Source organism: Buteo buteo, chromosome 5, assembly GCF_964188355.1.
Source record: "Buteo buteo chromosome 5, bButBut1.hap1.1, whole genome shotgun sequence".
In the NCBI taxonomy this organism is placed as follows: Eukaryota; Metazoa; Chordata; class Aves; order Accipitriformes; family Accipitridae; genus Buteo; species Buteo buteo.
Genome location: NC_134175.1, coordinates 6150294 through 6166530, shown reverse-complemented (window position 1 = coordinate 6166530; position 16237 = coordinate 6150294). Strand labels below are relative to the sequence as shown.

At 43.5% G+C, this 16237-nt stretch overlaps 1 protein-coding gene across 2 annotated transcripts; it reads left to right on the top strand.

The window, feature by feature from the left end:
* Positions 1-569: 569 nt before the first annotated feature.
* Positions 570-15788, top strand: EXOSC10 (exosome component 10). 2 transcript variants are annotated; one of them, XM_075027395.1, is made up of 25 exons: positions 570-737; positions 1582-1718; positions 2152-2275; positions 2776-2880; positions 3136-3301; positions 4071-4182; positions 4475-4550; positions 4678-4788; positions 5222-5365; positions 5687-5877; positions 6607-6763; positions 7415-7563; positions 7876-7926; positions 8714-8825; positions 9491-9541; positions 10090-10168; positions 10370-10452; positions 10767-10862; positions 11489-11563; positions 12047-12134; positions 12372-12445; positions 12999-13167; positions 13645-13706; positions 14932-15005; positions 15588-15788. In XM_075027395.1, the coding sequence occupies exons 1-25, from the start codon at positions 579-581 to the stop codon at positions 15616-15618; spliced, it is 2676 nt and encodes an 891-aa protein (XP_074883496.1). In that variant the 5' UTR covers positions 570-578; the 3' UTR covers positions 15619-15788. The 2 variants fall into 2 exon arrangements, with proteins under 2 accessions (XP_074883496.1, XP_074883495.1); XM_075027394.1 differs by having other exon boundaries at positions 10331-10452.
* The last annotated feature ends 449 nt before the right edge of the window (positions 15789-16237 follow it).

Sequence of the window (16237 nt, the reverse complement as noted above, 5' to 3'; positions counted from 1 at the left end):
GTATAAAAGAAACTTGAGCGTACAACCCCTAAATTTTAGTTTCCAGCAGATGCGCTGTCATCACTCCGGTAAGAACATCAGCTTTCTTGGTTTCAGGGTCACAGCCACAGCTCGAGAGAGACAGCGTGGGGTGCGTCACTGACCCAGCCGGGGTTCCGTGGGCTTCCCCAGCCGCTTGTGCCAGTGCTGCACCCCGAAAATGAGAAACAGGGAGGTGGCGGTCAGGGGCTTTGAGTGGTAATGCCCCTGGCCCCGTTCCAGGCACTGCTGTGGCTGCCACAGGGACTGCTCTGTGGGCAGTCCCAGGGCCCCACGCGTGGGTGCTTGTGGAGGAAGAGGGCAGTGGGTCTCGCCCGTTTTAAGCCCTTGAGGGACGTCCCTCGTGCCCTCCCCCCCCCCGCCTTCTCACCCAGGGGCCTTTTCCGCCACGCCGCCAGGGGGCGCCAGAGGGCAGCCCTGGCGCCCTCTCCCCGTGCGCATGCGTCCCCCCCCGGTTCCCCCTCCCCCCCCCAGCCCACCCCGCCGTCGTCGGCGCGTTCTCGCGAGAGCGTCTGAGCGTCGCGCGGCTGCGGGGCAACATGGCGGCAGCCGTCGGTGGGGGGAGCGGCAGCGCGGTAGCGGAGAGCCCCGCGGGGCAGGAGGGACCCCGCGGAGCGGCGGGGCGACCGGCGGAGACGGAGGGGGGTAGCGCGGCGGCGGCGCTGCCTGGCTTCGACGACGCCGACGCCTTCGTCAAGGTGCGCGGCGGCGGGGGCGGGGGCGGGAGCGGGGCGGGTGCCGTGCACTACCGTTCCCGGCGTGCCGTGTGCGGCTCGGGGCATGCCGGGAGCTGTAGTTCTTTCCTTCGGGGGCTGCCTGAGGACCCCCGCTTAAGTAGGTGCCACCCGTGAGGAGCCCCCCCGCCCCCGTGGGCGCTCCCCGCCGTGGGCGGCAGGGAGGGTGCGGGCCGCTCCCAGGGGTGCCGGGGACCAGAGCGGCCCGTTGGGGCCTGTCACCGCCCTGGGCTCGGGCCTCTGGTCCTCGGCATGGCTCTGTAGGCGCACCGGCCCGGGGTGGGCTATGCCGCCTTCCCGACGCGAATCCTTGAAATGTAGAGGAGTCGGGACGCTGGGGAGGGACGTTGCTGGACGTGTGGCGATGGGCATTGTCCCTTGGATTACAGATCTTAACTTCGGCTACTTGGTGTTTCGTCTGTGCACGCTCCTGCTTCCAAGAGGGGGAATGTCTCCCGGTTCTCAAGCAGGAAGCATTGCAGTTTTGTGGGGGTTTTTTTGTCAAAATAATAAAGTCATTATCTGTGTTCCTGATGATTTAACGAGCTTTCTTTCAGACCTTGAACACTAGACTGAGTTTTAAGTCTTTTTCTTGTTACCAGTCTTTCATCATTTTAAAGGTCTCTAAATGGACAACGTGAACTAAATGACTGTAAACTTACTTGTGTTGAAAAGTCCTACAATACTATATATTAGAACCACACGGTTCAAACAAGTTAGGCAAAATGCGTTTCTACCAAATAACATCCTGGGTAAATGGTGGAACAAAATACTGAAGAAATGCTAATAGCATGGTATTCTTGCACAGTATGCTCTTGGCACAGTGGTAGCTGCGACAAAGGCATCTAATGGGCTTCCTCAGCCTGGCGATGAGTACGACTTCTACCGAAGCTTCCCTGGCTTCCGGGCGTACTGTGAAACACAGGGTGACCGTCTCCTTCACTGGTAAGGAGGCTTTTGCATCTTTGGGCTGTTGCTAATCACTTCCAATCCAAAACAGAAGGTAGCACCCTTCTTTGGAGACTCCAAACTTGCCATAGATAAGAAAACGGTTTATTTCACAAACCCAGCTTTAGCTGCTTTTCTCACACTTGACAGTTTAAGTAAAAAGTTTAAAGAGGCCTTTCATAATGATTTGGATGAAGAGCTGTGCAGAGAGCACAGGCTAATATAAAACGCATTAGGCTATGTATTTTAAAAGTCACATGGTTCATAAATTAATTCTAATGCTTAATGCTGTATAGGTGTTTCTTCTATTTATTGCTCATGTGATGTTATCTATAGGTACAGCATTTGATTTCTTTTTAAACTTTGAAGATGTAGAAAGTTGAAGAGAACTGCTTTCAAATTGCTAATAGCTGTACTGCTCTCTTGCAAGCATGAGCAAGGTGATGCAGTATCATGGCTGCCGTAGCCACATGAAAGATCGCAGCAAAGTGACAGAGCTGGAAGATAAATTTGATATGCTGGTTGACTCTAATGACATCATTCTTGAAAGAGTGGTAAGCCAATTATTTCTGGATGTTCTTATAAACTGTTCAGTTACCACAAGTTCTTTTTTCAGTGCATGAATTTCAGTGGTAGCACTTACACAGTTATATTTAGTGTTTCCTTAATCTGGTGGGTTTCCTTTTTATTTTAAAAAGATTTCCATGTGCTAGGCCAGTGGTTATAGCAGCTAAGGCAGATGGGTTATGGCCTAAAGAGAAGGAAGGTGTAATATATGACTTGTGAGGAAACTAAATACAGTTTGGCACAAGAACCTCACAGCTTGAGAACAGATCTGTAAGTTCATAGAGCTGCTTCTCTGAGGAAACTCTTCCTACCCTTGATGTTCAACATGCTCCTCCCACATTTGTCTGTCCTATGTTGCACAGAATTTGGGGGAAGGGGCTGTGGAGGTATCTACCTCTGTGACTTACTTTATTCAGTCTTGACTAGAGTGGATGAGTGTGGTAATTTAACAGGTGTTTGGTTTTCACCTTGCTTTTTTGGAATTCAGGGTATTTTATTGGATGAAGCAGCAGGAGTGAACAAAAACCAGCAACCAGTCCTCCCTGCTGGGTTACAGCCGCCACAGACAATCATTTCCAGCTGGAACCGCAAGGTGAGGCATCTGTGCTCAGTTTGCTCTGTTATCTTAGCTTTTTTCCCCAGCATTGGCACTACTGATTTTCCAGTGCAGTTGAGTAGTTAAATGTTCTGTCACAGTTTTTTTACACATCCTAACTCACTCCCTCTTTTTTCCTTTTCCTCTTTATCCAAACTTGATTCTGGATTCTGTGTGCTTTCAGCTGCCATTTCAGTTTCATTTACACAATAGGCTTTCTTTTTTACCCGTGGCATACCTTTTTTTAAATAGGCAGGAGAATACCACAAAAGAACTCAATCTGAAACCTTCCGACTACTTCATGCCAAGAATATCTCTCGACCACAGCTTAAGTTTCGGGAAAAGATTGACAATTCCAACACTCCCTTTGTACCTAAACTTTTTATCAAGCCAAATGCTTTGAAACCTTTGCCTGAAGGTAAGGGGTTTATTTTTTGTTGGGTAACCTATTGAGAGTATTTGACACAAATCTGTCCTCACAGTCTAGAGGAGAAGTCATTGATTGTGAAAACAAGTAATAGTAGATATTGACTATTTAGGTGTAGTAAGCTCTGTTGTTTGCATATGTGTAATGTAAAGGTAGGTCAGCATACAGCATCTTCTTGTTTGTATACAGTAAATAATCCATTCCAAACATATTCTGCTGCTTCTCTTTACCACCATTGAACATACATGATGAGAGTCACTCTGGCAACAGAAGTGGTCTTGACTAGTCTAGTTGGCTTTACTGATACTTCTTTCTAATTAGGGAGGAGCATCAGGTGTATGGTTAGACCTACCTTTGGTTTGGGTGCTTTATCAAAGCCACCAGCATAACATCCTGTCTCAGCAACATGTCGTTCTGCTGCTGGTGATTGATCCTTAGTCTGCACTGATGTGGTTGAACTTTTAGTGACTGGGAATGATTGAAAGATTTTCGTGAAGATTTTTCAATCTCCTTCCAAGTTCTTGAGCAGAACCACCTCGGGTCTTGCTTAACAGCAGCCTGGTAAAACCTAGCAACTGAATTGTCCCTAGAGGTGCAGACAGAAGCCTTGCTGACAGCAAAAGCTGCAGGTCTAAATTGTTAAGATGTTTGAAACTTTATTATTTTAATCGACCTTGTGGTGGGTGGAGGGGAGAGTTTAGTAGGCTGAGAACATGTTACGTGTGGGACCCAGTCCAGTTGTTCCATATTGGTTGTTCAGCCCTCACAAAAAGTGGACGGGAACGAAAGGAGCGCCCTGAAGACTTGGATGTGCCAGCTGCTTTGGCAGACTTCATACACCAGCAGAGGACACAGCAAACTGAGCAAGACATGTAAGAAATTAAACTGACATCAAGGTGCTTGGAGTACCATTGGTGAACATGCACTTGTGTAGTCCCATTGTGCTGATGCTATTCATGTGTAACAGCTCTGCATGTGTTTGTGTCTGCACACTATGTTGTGTGTGATTTGCTTTAGACATTTGCAGTTATTTTAAAGCTATGCTTAATAAGAGACAAAATTTCTACTCAATAGGGAAGCTGCCATAGCTCTCAAAGTCTCTGTGCTCTGGCTCCATGAAGATGACTGAAATTTAGTCTGTGCCTCTCTTCCTAATTTCCACAGGTTTGCTCACCCTTACCAGTATGAACTGGAGCATTTTTCTCCACCAGATGGAGTTCTCAAGAAACCAGAACCCCAGGTTGGTGCCCACATTAATTTAAACTTACTGCAGATGCGGTATATTTGACAAATTTCAGAATTGAGGGTGGAGGTCAGGGGTGGGAATTGACACAGAACATACTATGCCTAATAATTTGCTCTGCCAGATGTACAGGCCCATCAAGGAAACACCCTGTCATTTTATCACCACACTGGATGAGCTGGTAGAACTAAATGAAAAGCTTATGAACTGTAAAGAATTTGCCCTGGACTTAGAGGTAATCAAATTGTCTTTTCTGTTTAAAAGTTACATGTGTACTTTTAGTACCTAGGAGACCATTATATTCTTCTAGTCTGTTTTGTAGTCTCTCTTTCTCCTGTTTTTTGTGCTTTCTGACATGAAAAGACAGTTTATGACCATGACCTGTCAGATATTATCTAGAAGATTGAATTAAACTGGGTCAGTATTATAAGTTTTCCAATGGTAGTACTGGCTGCACACTTCATACTGAACTTGATCTTCTTTCAATTCATCCCATGTTTTTTTAAGTCATGTTCGTAACTGCAAAGAGAAAGCTTGCTCATCCGATTATCTTTTTCTTTAAGAAGTTCTCTGTTACTTTTTCTTCCTTCATTTGGCATGCTGTTTGTTTTATAGTATTACTTATGTAATGGATCATAGCTTACATCTCTCTTCTGAATGTTTTTCAGCACCATTCCTACAGGAGCTTCCTGGGCTTGACATGTCTGATGCAGATTTCCACCCGAACAGAAGACTTCATTATTGATACACTGGAATTGCGCAGTGAGATGAACATTCTCAATGAGACCTTCACAGACCCTGCAATTGTGAAGGTCATCTGCCAAATTCACCAATTCATGACAAAATTCCTGCCCCCGCCCTTAGTTTAAGCTTTATTATAGTTAAAACCACACTGTGTACTCTGTCTTGGTCACTTGGCTCTGCTTTCATTGTAATTTGTTCATGTGCCTGTTTCCTTTATGTAAGTGGGGAGTTAACTTGCCAAGTGTACGCATTTAGTAGTTCTGCACTTAACAGTGAGGGACAGAGAGAAGAGAAATCCAGTCCTAGACACATGAATATGAAACCACAGCACTGGCAGCCTGGAGTAGAAATGTTCTTCATATCATTCTCAATTTGTTTTGCTTTTCAAGGTCCTTCATGGTGGTGATTCAGATGTGGAATGGCTGCAAAAAGACTTTGGTCTGTACTTGGTGAACATGTTTGATACTCACCAAGCTGCTCGTCTCCTCAATCTTGGCAGGCATTCTTTGGACCACTTGCTAAAGCTGTATTGCAATGTAGATGCTGACAAGCAGTACCAGCTGGCTGACTGGAGGATACGGTAAAAACTGACCCCTTAAACGGGCTGCAGCTGCAAGGTAGCACTTATCCTTGTTTTTATTGTTAGAGCAGGAGCATGTTTCTAGTTGCAAGCCCCATAGTCATAGGTTAGTCTCAAAGTGAACAAGCATAGCATTTGCCTGGCTGTGCTTTAAGTTCTTTTATGAGTGTTACATTTTCCAGTGTTTCTTTAGAAAATGAGTTCTTTTGGGTAAATCAGGGAAGATTAAGTAATGAAAAGCTCCTGGAAGCTCACTTAGGAGCAGTGCTTAACCACTGCGGTATTATGGAGAAAGTCAGTATTTGCTCCTCTAGAGCCCCCCCAAAAACATTCAGTCGCCTGCACTAGGTAGAGCAGTATGCTGCTGGAGCAGTGAGCTTTGCTCTGCAGATGGACCCTGCACACCACAAAGTTCCCAGGCCTACTTTGTGTAGACTCTGCAGAGGGAGAAGAGTTATGACATATACTATAGCAAGCAGTTCTGCCATCTGACTTAGCTACATGGCAGTCCTGCTCTCCAGCATGTGGACAAGATGCCATCTGAATTGGAGAGCGCACAGCATGTTACTGGTGTTGCCCAGCAAATCCTTCAGTAAGGAAACAGAAGAATGTCCATATTAGTTCTTGGCATGTTTTACGTGCGGTTTGCCCTAATATGCCTTTCAAGAAGAAGGTGACAGTTTGACGGGGCAACTGAAATACATTGGTGTAATTTTGGCTCTTTTCCAGCCCTTTGCCAGAAGAAATGGTTCAGTATGCCCGTGATGACACTCACTACTTGCTCTACATCTATGATAAAGTGAGGGAGGCACTGTGGGAGAGGGGGAACGAGCAGCCCACTCAGCTGCAGGTTGTTTGGCAACGCAGCAAGGACATCTGCCTGAAGGTAAAGCTTCGCCTGGTTGAATTACCTGGATCAGAGTATGGGCTTAGTAGGACAGAAGGTCCTTTGCCTGTTCTCTGTCTGTTGCATAGACACAGGTTTTTTTCCTCTTTGTGTGTCTGAAAACAGCTGTATAAACTCTGACTCATTTGTGTGCAGTCACTTGTTTTGCTAGCTAAAATCTTTGGATTCAGGTGCCTTCCTGCTGTTTTTTGAATGCTAGCACTCTTTGGCCTCCCAATGCTTTCAGGTGTGTCTTTTCCAAGAGAGATGTTACATTTCCAGTTCTACTGGATGTTCCTAGAAGTTCAAAGCCTAGCTGGAGCTGCATTCTGAGATAATTATATTATGCCTGTGGAAAATACTGTCTATGAAAGTAGGCCTTGTCTAATGTAGTAAAGCTTGAAGATACTGTATGTCTAAAGCTGCTCCTGGAGTTGGTGAGGGTGGTTTTCCCCTAAAAGTGGATGAGATGTATGTTTTTCAGGGATAGGCTCCTACCAATAGTTTAGGGTAAAAACTCCAAGACACATTGTACCCGAGTTTATTCAGTTCCCTTAAGTCCTTGTGAGATTCTATGTGTCTCAGTGAAGCAAGGCAAACTAGAGAGCACAAATCTGATACCGATCATGAGTTTCTTTTTTTCCTGCCCAGAAATACATCAAGCCCCTCTTTTCAGATGAATCCTACCTTGAGCTCTACAGGAGGCAGAAAAAACATCTCAACACACAGCAGCTAGCAGCATTTAGGTTGCTGTTTGCATGGAGAGACAAGATGGCGCGTCAAGAGGATGAGAGTACAGGGTAGGAAGTCTTTTGTTACAGACACTGGCTTAATACTTCAGTGAGTCTCTTGGATTATGCCCCTCCCAATCCCAAGGTGGAACCACTTTGTACCTGTAGAAATTAGTGTACTACCTCAGGCTGCTTTTTACACATAAGTCCTGTTATGTTATTAGTAAATTCTTACAGGTATCTAGATCAGCACTACTTAATTTCTTTTTAACTGATTTCATGTTTTCAGACCTTGTAATTGGGGCAGACTTCTGCACTTCTAAGGTATTTTTAAGAGTTTTTAACATTCTGTTACATTCACGCCACCTCTTTGTGTTGTAGATATGTGCTACCGAATCATATGCTATTGAAGATAGCAGAGGAGCTGCCCAAGTAAGTTTTGTTCACCCTTGAGGAGTCTCATTTGATTTTAATATCCAGCAAGTCGTTTCCTAGTGTGTAATTACTTCTGCAGTTGGTCCCTTCTTTCCAGCTGTCAATACTGCTTTTCTCTATAGTTGTTCAGTTTGGAAGAGAAGTAAATAGCAATACTTCTTCAGAAGGGTCCAAACTTCTTCTGGGATACATCTCTCTCTGATTTTGTTCCACTAATAGAACACATTCTTTTGCATTGCTATATGTCACACACACACCCCCGCCCCGAGATTCCTACAGTATTACAGAGCAAGAGAGAGATGAGTTCCCCCATAGCATTTATTTGGGGGGAGGGGTTCAGTTCCTAAAGGGCTGGGGGGAGACAAGTGGCAGATCTTTTAGAAAACCCAATTTATACAATGTTTTCCTCAAACACTTGGCACTCATCGTCTAACATCCATACTTGAGAGTAATAAAAATGCATCTTTAAATGCAAGTCCACTACTGGGCTAAGCTTCCATAAATGAATACTGAACAAGGAACGAAATGAAGATGGGGACAGACAGACCAACCACAGAAAAGATAAGTGAGAGGAGAGCTGAGTTAATGGTTTCTCCTTATCTGCACAAACCTGGTACAGAAGAATTTTTTATCACAGAGAATAAACTCTGACAGATTAATCTGACTTGTCTTATTCTGTCACAGTCAGGACCATGGTTATATCTCGTTGCATGTCCTTTGAATGCAAATGCCTAACGTATCGGCCATAAATACAGCACACTGAATTTTTCTCATCTCTCTTTAGAGAACCCCAGGGCATCATTGCTTGCTGTAATCCAGTCCCACCACTAGTTCGCCAGCAGATTAATGAATTGCATCTTCTCATTCAGCAGGCCCGGGAGATGCCTCTTCTCAAGGTAGGAGTAGCTTGTACCACACAAGAGACTCATCACTTGCTTTCCATAAGCCAGGGACTGGAGCTAAATGGTGACCCGTGATGATGTGTATGCTGAAGTTTGCTTTTTGAACACTGAATATAGTATTCTGTACTAGAGCAGAAAGATATATTGCAACTGCTTGCCTGTCTATTGTCTGCTTTGTACTGGTTTACACACAGTGTAGTTTCCTGGAGAACTAGAGCAGTAAAAGAACAGGCACTACTTGAACAGGGTGCAGTTGTCTGTCTTATATCGCCCATCATGTTTGCCTGCATGAGGAAGAACTGGACCTTGTGGAATTTGTTGGCCATGTAAATGGATTCATAAATCTTCTACAGCTATGGGGAAGCAAAAAAAAACCAACCCTAAGTGTAAGAGGTTCATTAGTTAAAATATATCATCAGCATGTTGATATTAATACAGTCTTCCTCCTCCAGTGAAACAAAACCATGTGAGCATGATGTCCTTTCTGTATGAGGTGTTTAAATGTATCCATATGCCAACACTGCAGAAGAAGAAGAATTAATGTAATTTTATTAACCTGCTAGCTTGTAATGAATGTGTTGAAAACATTGATAAAGAGGCCAGCCTAGAAGAAATAGGGCAGGTGCATTTAAGTGACTTGTCTTTCTCTCCCATTCTAGTCGGAGGTCGCTTTGGCAGTCAAGAGGAAAGCACCTCAATCCAGCCCTGAGGTACCCTTTACATAATATTTGTTACCTAATGTCTTAAGCTTTAAACTCAGAAACAAATGTAGCAAAGTTCTAGCTTCTCATCCATTTTACAGGTCTCTGCTTTAGCTTAATGTTACTTTTCTGTGCTAGACCCATAACCTTACCAGCTGTAAATTGGTATTTTACAAACCACCATAATAGCAGCACTTAAGGCTTCATCAGCAAACACTCTAGCTGCTGGACAGTTTCATGTGTGTTAGTCTATATTGACTGATCTGTAAGAAGAGAAGTTTCAGATGCATTTACTCTGATGCATTTACTCTGACTTGTTTACTCTCCTTGTGCATAGGAAGTAAAGCATCTCCATTAGCCAGTGGGTGTTTGCACAGATAGCCTTTTGATGCCAGATGCAATGTGCTCTGGCAGGTGAGCTATATTAAGAATATTCAGTCTCTGAATTTCACCCTTTTATTTGAATTTTCATTAATGTGTCTCTGCAATGTGTGAAAACATATACAGATTCAGAGAGTAGTGTATTAATGGTATTTACAATTTGAATCTCTCTGCAGAGGCTGGAGAATACCTTCTTTGGACCCCATGATAGTTCCCGGATTCCTATGGTTGATTTTCAGAACAGCTCTGCCTTGGGTAATTTGGACTTAACCTAAAAACTGTGCTACTAATGACATGATGTGGCTTTGACATGGGGAAAATAGCAGCCCTGAAGAAGCTTTCAGTGAAGTCTCATTACACAAAAGAGCAGTAAAATACACAAGTATCTAATCAAAATTTTGTCGTCTTCTCATGTAGAGCCTGCACCAATTTTGGAACATGGTTGTCTCTTTTCAGACAGTGAGAGGACAATGAACATTCAGAGTGTTCAGCCAGAGTCAACATGTCTTGTTGCTACTGCCACTGTCAGCATATTCAGTGTAAGCAACATGTTTGTGATACTGTCGTTATTTAAGTACTAGTAAACATACTTGATAATTTGATAAAACGGTGTGAAAAGTGATGCAAGAAATAGTAAGGTGGGACATGCATGGAAATAACACTGGCTTCCTGTCAACCATATGGCCTACATACGCTATGACAACTAGGTTAGGAGGCCAGCAAGTTAATTGCATCTCTCTGGAGGGTTACTGCCATTAGTGGAGTTTCAGATAGAGTGAGAAATAACATGCATGAAATGGCAGTAACCAAAACCAAAAATTACTAATGTTCTTTCTTTTTTTTTTTTTTTTAGGAATGTGATGAAGATGAAGGAAATGAGAAGACTTTAACCACTGCACAGCAGAAAGCTCAGCGTATAATGGAGTCCTTTGAAAATCCATTTAGAATGGTAAAAGCTCCCAATACATATTTGTAGTGGGGCTCATAATCTACCTAGTGCAGAGGATGCTCTCAGCTGTTTTTCCAGGTGTATGCAAAAGAGCTTGGTATAGCATCAGCTGCTGCTCTCTTACGGGAATCGAGAGATTGTCCTTGCAAAGCGCACACGTGTGGACTTGTTTTCAAAACACATTGAAATGCCTCTTAGATATCTGTCTTTCTACATAGTAAACAGACCTTTCACTGTTCTTTTAATCAGGTTTGAGGTTTTTTAAATTTGCATCACATTTTCATCTCTACTTTATGGCTAGAGTTAGTGAGCTGATTTTACTCTTCTAATAAATCAGAAGAACAATAGAATAATTTGTTACAGATTTGGAGTGGAAATAATATCAAAACAACTTTTTCTGGTGAGTGGTTCGGGGTTGGTTTTTTGGGGGGTTTTTTGGTTGGTTTTTCTTTCATGTTTCTCTTGGCCATAGTTGTGGTAATTTTTCTTTTTCCAGAAGGTGTTCTATCTGTAGAATGCTTCTTAAATATGAACTTTGTGATTTGGAACATTTTAAGCAGCATTTTAGCAATGCGCTAAATGTCATTTGCTGTGTTTAAAGCAAAATGGTTTTTTCCTCTCCACAGTACCTACCTTCAGAACAGAATCCAGCTTACGTCTCACAATCTGCAAAGTTTGACCCGTCATCAAAAATTTATGAAGTAAGACTCGTGCTAAAATTTCCTGCCAAGTAGTACAAAAGAAACAAATAAGTAGATTATTTTCCCTTGGGAACCTTAGCAATATAGAATTTTTTTTTTTCCTTGGATTCTCCTTAGAAAAAGAATATAAGTTTTGAGAAACTTGACATGTTTCTGAATCTGGAGTTCATTGTTTCTGTAGCATTCATATCCTTCGAAGAACCAGGTATTGGAGACGTTCCACTGTATATTCCCTGTCTGTCAAAGCTACAAACTACTACTGAAGTCTGTATCTGCCTTTGTTCTCATGGCTTGTTTGTAGCTCAGAACCTTTAAAGCACATGGTTTTACTTTACCTGGTGCAGCAGATCTTAATCTCTTTTACAATCCAATTTGATCTTTTGTACTCTTAATGAAGACCAGCGTGTGGTAGCAAGTTTATAAACTCCCTTTTGCCATAAAACTTCAAAGAAGGTGATCCCAGGTAATTTTTTTTCATTGCAGATCAGCAATCGATGGAAGTTGATGAGTCAGACACAAGTACAGAAGGAGTCCAAGGATGAAACAAAAAAGAAAGCAGCCCAGCAGTCAGGTACAGCCATTCTTCCCTTCCTCAGTGTGTTGGCTAGCATGCTTTTCCCAATGCACACAGGTTGTTTCCCAGTTACAAGAAAACCTTAGATGATGGATTCCCTGATGGATGAGATTGTTTGATGAAGATTGTACTCTATTTAATTTGAGACTTGCTACAAGCTGGTTTGCCTGCTTTTTCAAAGCTCCTGGCTAACTTACCCCTGCTTTTTACAGTAATGCTTGTTTGTTTCCGTAGCTGCTCGTGACCAGGCGCAGAAGGTGTATAAAGAGGCAACAGAAAATATTGTGTCTGTTCGTCAGCAAGCTATGGTATGTCATTGAATTTCCTACTTCCAGCCTTTGCCCCTCTTGACCTTTATAACATAGTTCAGAATGAAACCCTGAGCCCTATAACTCTGAAATACCTGAATGATAGTCTTTTGATAGAGGTCTTTCTGTGGTTCTGCCCTGTGTGTAGCAACAGGCGCCTAGCAACTGTGCTGTGCAAATCTTCGCATCCCTCCATATCTTCAGTAGGGAATGTTTTCCGCTGCTGCACCTCTCTGCTCCTCACTTGCCTAGGTTCCCCAAAATCTGCCTGTGGGGCCACAGCAGATCTCAGCCTGTAGTGTCCTGTGAAATGAAAAGTTGGCTTTTTATCTGAAAAGTACCTGCTGTGAGGAAAAAAATAAAGGGAGTTTAGGCCCAAGGAAGAACACAGTGCTTTTTCTCCACACTATTATTGCCACAGGCAATAGCTGTCACTGGAGCCTGGGTCCACTGGGCAGTTCATTTGCATGCTGGTGTTCATGTCTACACAGAGATGTTTCACTCTCCTCTCCTGAACTTGTCCTTGTTTCTATTCTGTGGGTTGCTTTCACAGCAGGAACAAGCTAATAAGAAGAGGGAGAGAGTCATGAGTGAAACGGGAACAGAGTTGCCAAAACAAGAGAAGAAACGGCCAAAAGCCTCCCAGCAACCAGAGGAGCTGGAAGCACCGAAGCAGTTTACCCCCTTTGATTACAGCAAGTCCAACTTCAAAGTGTTTGCGGGTAAGATCAGGATCTCTTGCTACGGTGCTGCAGGCTGTGGAAAGTGTTGCCAGCTGAGCCCTGAGAAGGCTGTGTGTGAATGTAGATGCCAAGGCAGTACAAACTGTTACAATGCACTTACCTTACAGTGGGGAGGTACTAAAAGAAATTAACTTGGGGAATGTACAGTTTAGCATCCCTTTTCTGAAACAAAATCCTGAAACCATTGGCCATGGGGATTGTGGATTTGGATTTTGCTTCTTTTCTGTGTAGAGAAAGTCATCTGTTTAATTGGACCCCAGGAACTAGGAGGCAAAGGAGATTTTACTCCTTTGTAACAACTATCTATTCAAAAGTATCTCCTGCCCTTAAGAGACTGTTCTGGTTTTTAGCATGTGGGAGACTGCAGTGAAACCTCCTTATCATCAGAGGAACACTGTGGAATGTACTGTTCTTCATGGAAAATTTTAGTGACAGCTTCTCTCCTCTCTCCTTTAGGAAGCAGCAAATCGAAGCAGTCGCCGCAATTTGATCCTGCCAAGCAAGCTTATGCAGGCAAGGTACGGGCATGTCATGAAGGAAGGAACAGAAACATTGGTGATAGCATGTACCCAGCTGGGGATTTGCTGGGGAAGGCAGATGACTTTTTTCAGGATCTGCAGAATGTTCCCTAACAGCAGTCGGTACTGAGGTGCAGCTTCCAATCACAAGCTCATACTTGGTACTAGAGCCTCTTCCCATTCAGGAAGAGCTTCCTTGGGGCACCTCGGCCTCTCTTGTTTCCCACCTCTTCATACATTGTTCACAGCTACGCCTCCGTACATCACAGATGCGACACTTAGACCACAGCACACCGCCACAAATTCCCAATACCAAAAACAAGGCACTCTCAAAAATCTCAAAGTCAGTCTAGTTATTCCAGGCCATGTCAGGTCTGCTTGTTGCCCACATTCTCCACCAAGTACTGTCATTAGGAAAACAGTCTCAGCTCAGAGCATTTTTACTTAATTTATTGCTAACTGAGATTGAGAGATTGAAGAAAAGAAAGAAAACATAAACAATCAGTCACATACTTAGGGAAACCTGTGACCAGCACAGGGCAGTTCCTGTGTCGTCGCCCCCCACCCCAGGTCACCCCTGCAAATCTGGGTTACCTAAAACCCACCACGTGTACCCTGCATAGTGCTCATGCGTGGAGCATTTGGATGCTGATGTGTGACGTCAGTGGGCATTCAGGCATGAAGTAATAGGTTGCCCATCCATGAACTCATGGGGCGCTTGAGTGTTAATTTTAGGTTCTGAAGCTCATTTCTCGTTTCCTGTGCATGCTGCCTTCCTGCGTATTTAAGTGGAGGGCAAATGGTACCAGGGATCATCTTAGATATTCATTAAAAATCGTATTTTAGAAGCTAACAAGTTTATGCCTGATAGTGCAGGAAACAGTTTCCTGTGCAATCCCTTTGCTATGTCAGTTGAAACTTGTTTCAGGAGGAAGAAAAAGAAACTGGTCAGTGAATTTGGGACAACCTGTACAGATCTTTCTGTCTAGATGGGTAAGGTTTGTCGTCAGTGGGGTATTGTGCCTCACATGTCAAGGTTAGACCAGCTCAGATGGATTCAGCGCAAGTGCATGTAAAGAAGCCCTAAAACATAAAGCTCACGGTGTAAATGAGCAGTGTTCCTTTAAGTTGGAGGGACCTGACAGCACACGAATCTCATGGAATATACTGTTTGGCAGGTACCTCACTGTGGTGATGGTGGTGTGTTGTTTTTTTTCCCCTGCAGAAATTTGCTGGAGCTAACAAACTTCAACAATCTGGAAACCGAAGCATGTCCTACCTGTCCGGGAAAGCTGATAGGTGTGTTGTCAGCCTGCTCTCTCACTGCAGTGGTGGAGTGTTTTCACGCCTGTGCCCTGGAGCTATGGGCAAAGCATAGCTATTGTCCTCTATAGCTGTGGGAGCTTAAGCACATGTTTAATGGGAAGAGGTTGCGTCACAGCTTGACGTCAGTTTAAAGGGAGGGAAAAAAAAAAACCTTAGTCAGTATTAATGCAATCAAAGACAATTCTGGGTGGAAGGTTTGAAATGCTGAGGTAAAAGTTTGTGTTAATAGATGTGGGAGTCACTTTCTTTGGCCACAAAGATAGGTGGAGGTGGGGAGAACATTTGCCTAGCTTGGGAGGAAGATAAATAACAGTACTGCCAAATATGAACATTCTTGTTCTGAATAAGTACTTAACGTGTAGCTTACGAGGCTTGATCCTTGTGTATTATTTAGTCATAAAAGAGCAACATTACGTGAGGGCAGCACTGGAGGTCGAAAGGTTCTGTTTGCACCATGACCCTTTCTCAATAGAATGATTGTAACCTATTGTAGGTTTTCAGTCTTGAGTGAATTTAGAGCAAGAGTTAAAGTCTTTCTGTAACTGTCTTTTGCAGGGGTTCCAGGCACCACTGGCCAAAGAGATAGTCCTTGTTACAGGACCCGTGGGAGTTGCTGCTGAACAAAACAATAGTCAGAAGTATTGTCGCCATGGGAAGGCAAATACCGGTCATTGACCATTTTTTGTACAGAAATGTTTTTAAAACCATTAAAATCCTTTTTTTCCAAAAGGAAAAAATCTTAATTTATGTCACTTCTATTATATTCACATTGGGTTTTTTCTAATTATACTCACAATGTTGCTTTGTTTCTAATTTTGACAATTTGTCCTGTGTCCTCAAATACAGTTAGGCTAAACTTCTCACTTCTTGGAGTTGCTTGAAGTTCAGAACCAGCATGTCAGTGAAGTACAAGAGGAACCTCTTGGCATGTCTAAAGCCAGCACAAAAATAATAGGTTCAGTAGATGTGACTGAAACCCCAGCAGTCCAGAGGAGGAAATAAGGCTGGACTATCTTTTCTGTTAGATCTTGCTTACAAATTGAACTGCAGAGCTCATCTCTTACAAGACAAGGTAATGTGAAAAATGATGTGTTTACCTGGCAGCGTTTGTGTATCTTTAAGCAAAGATTTTATTTTAGGGGGAAAAAAAGAGGGTACTTTTTGGATCAGAGACCAGTGGTTTCACCGTAAGTTACAGAGTGAAA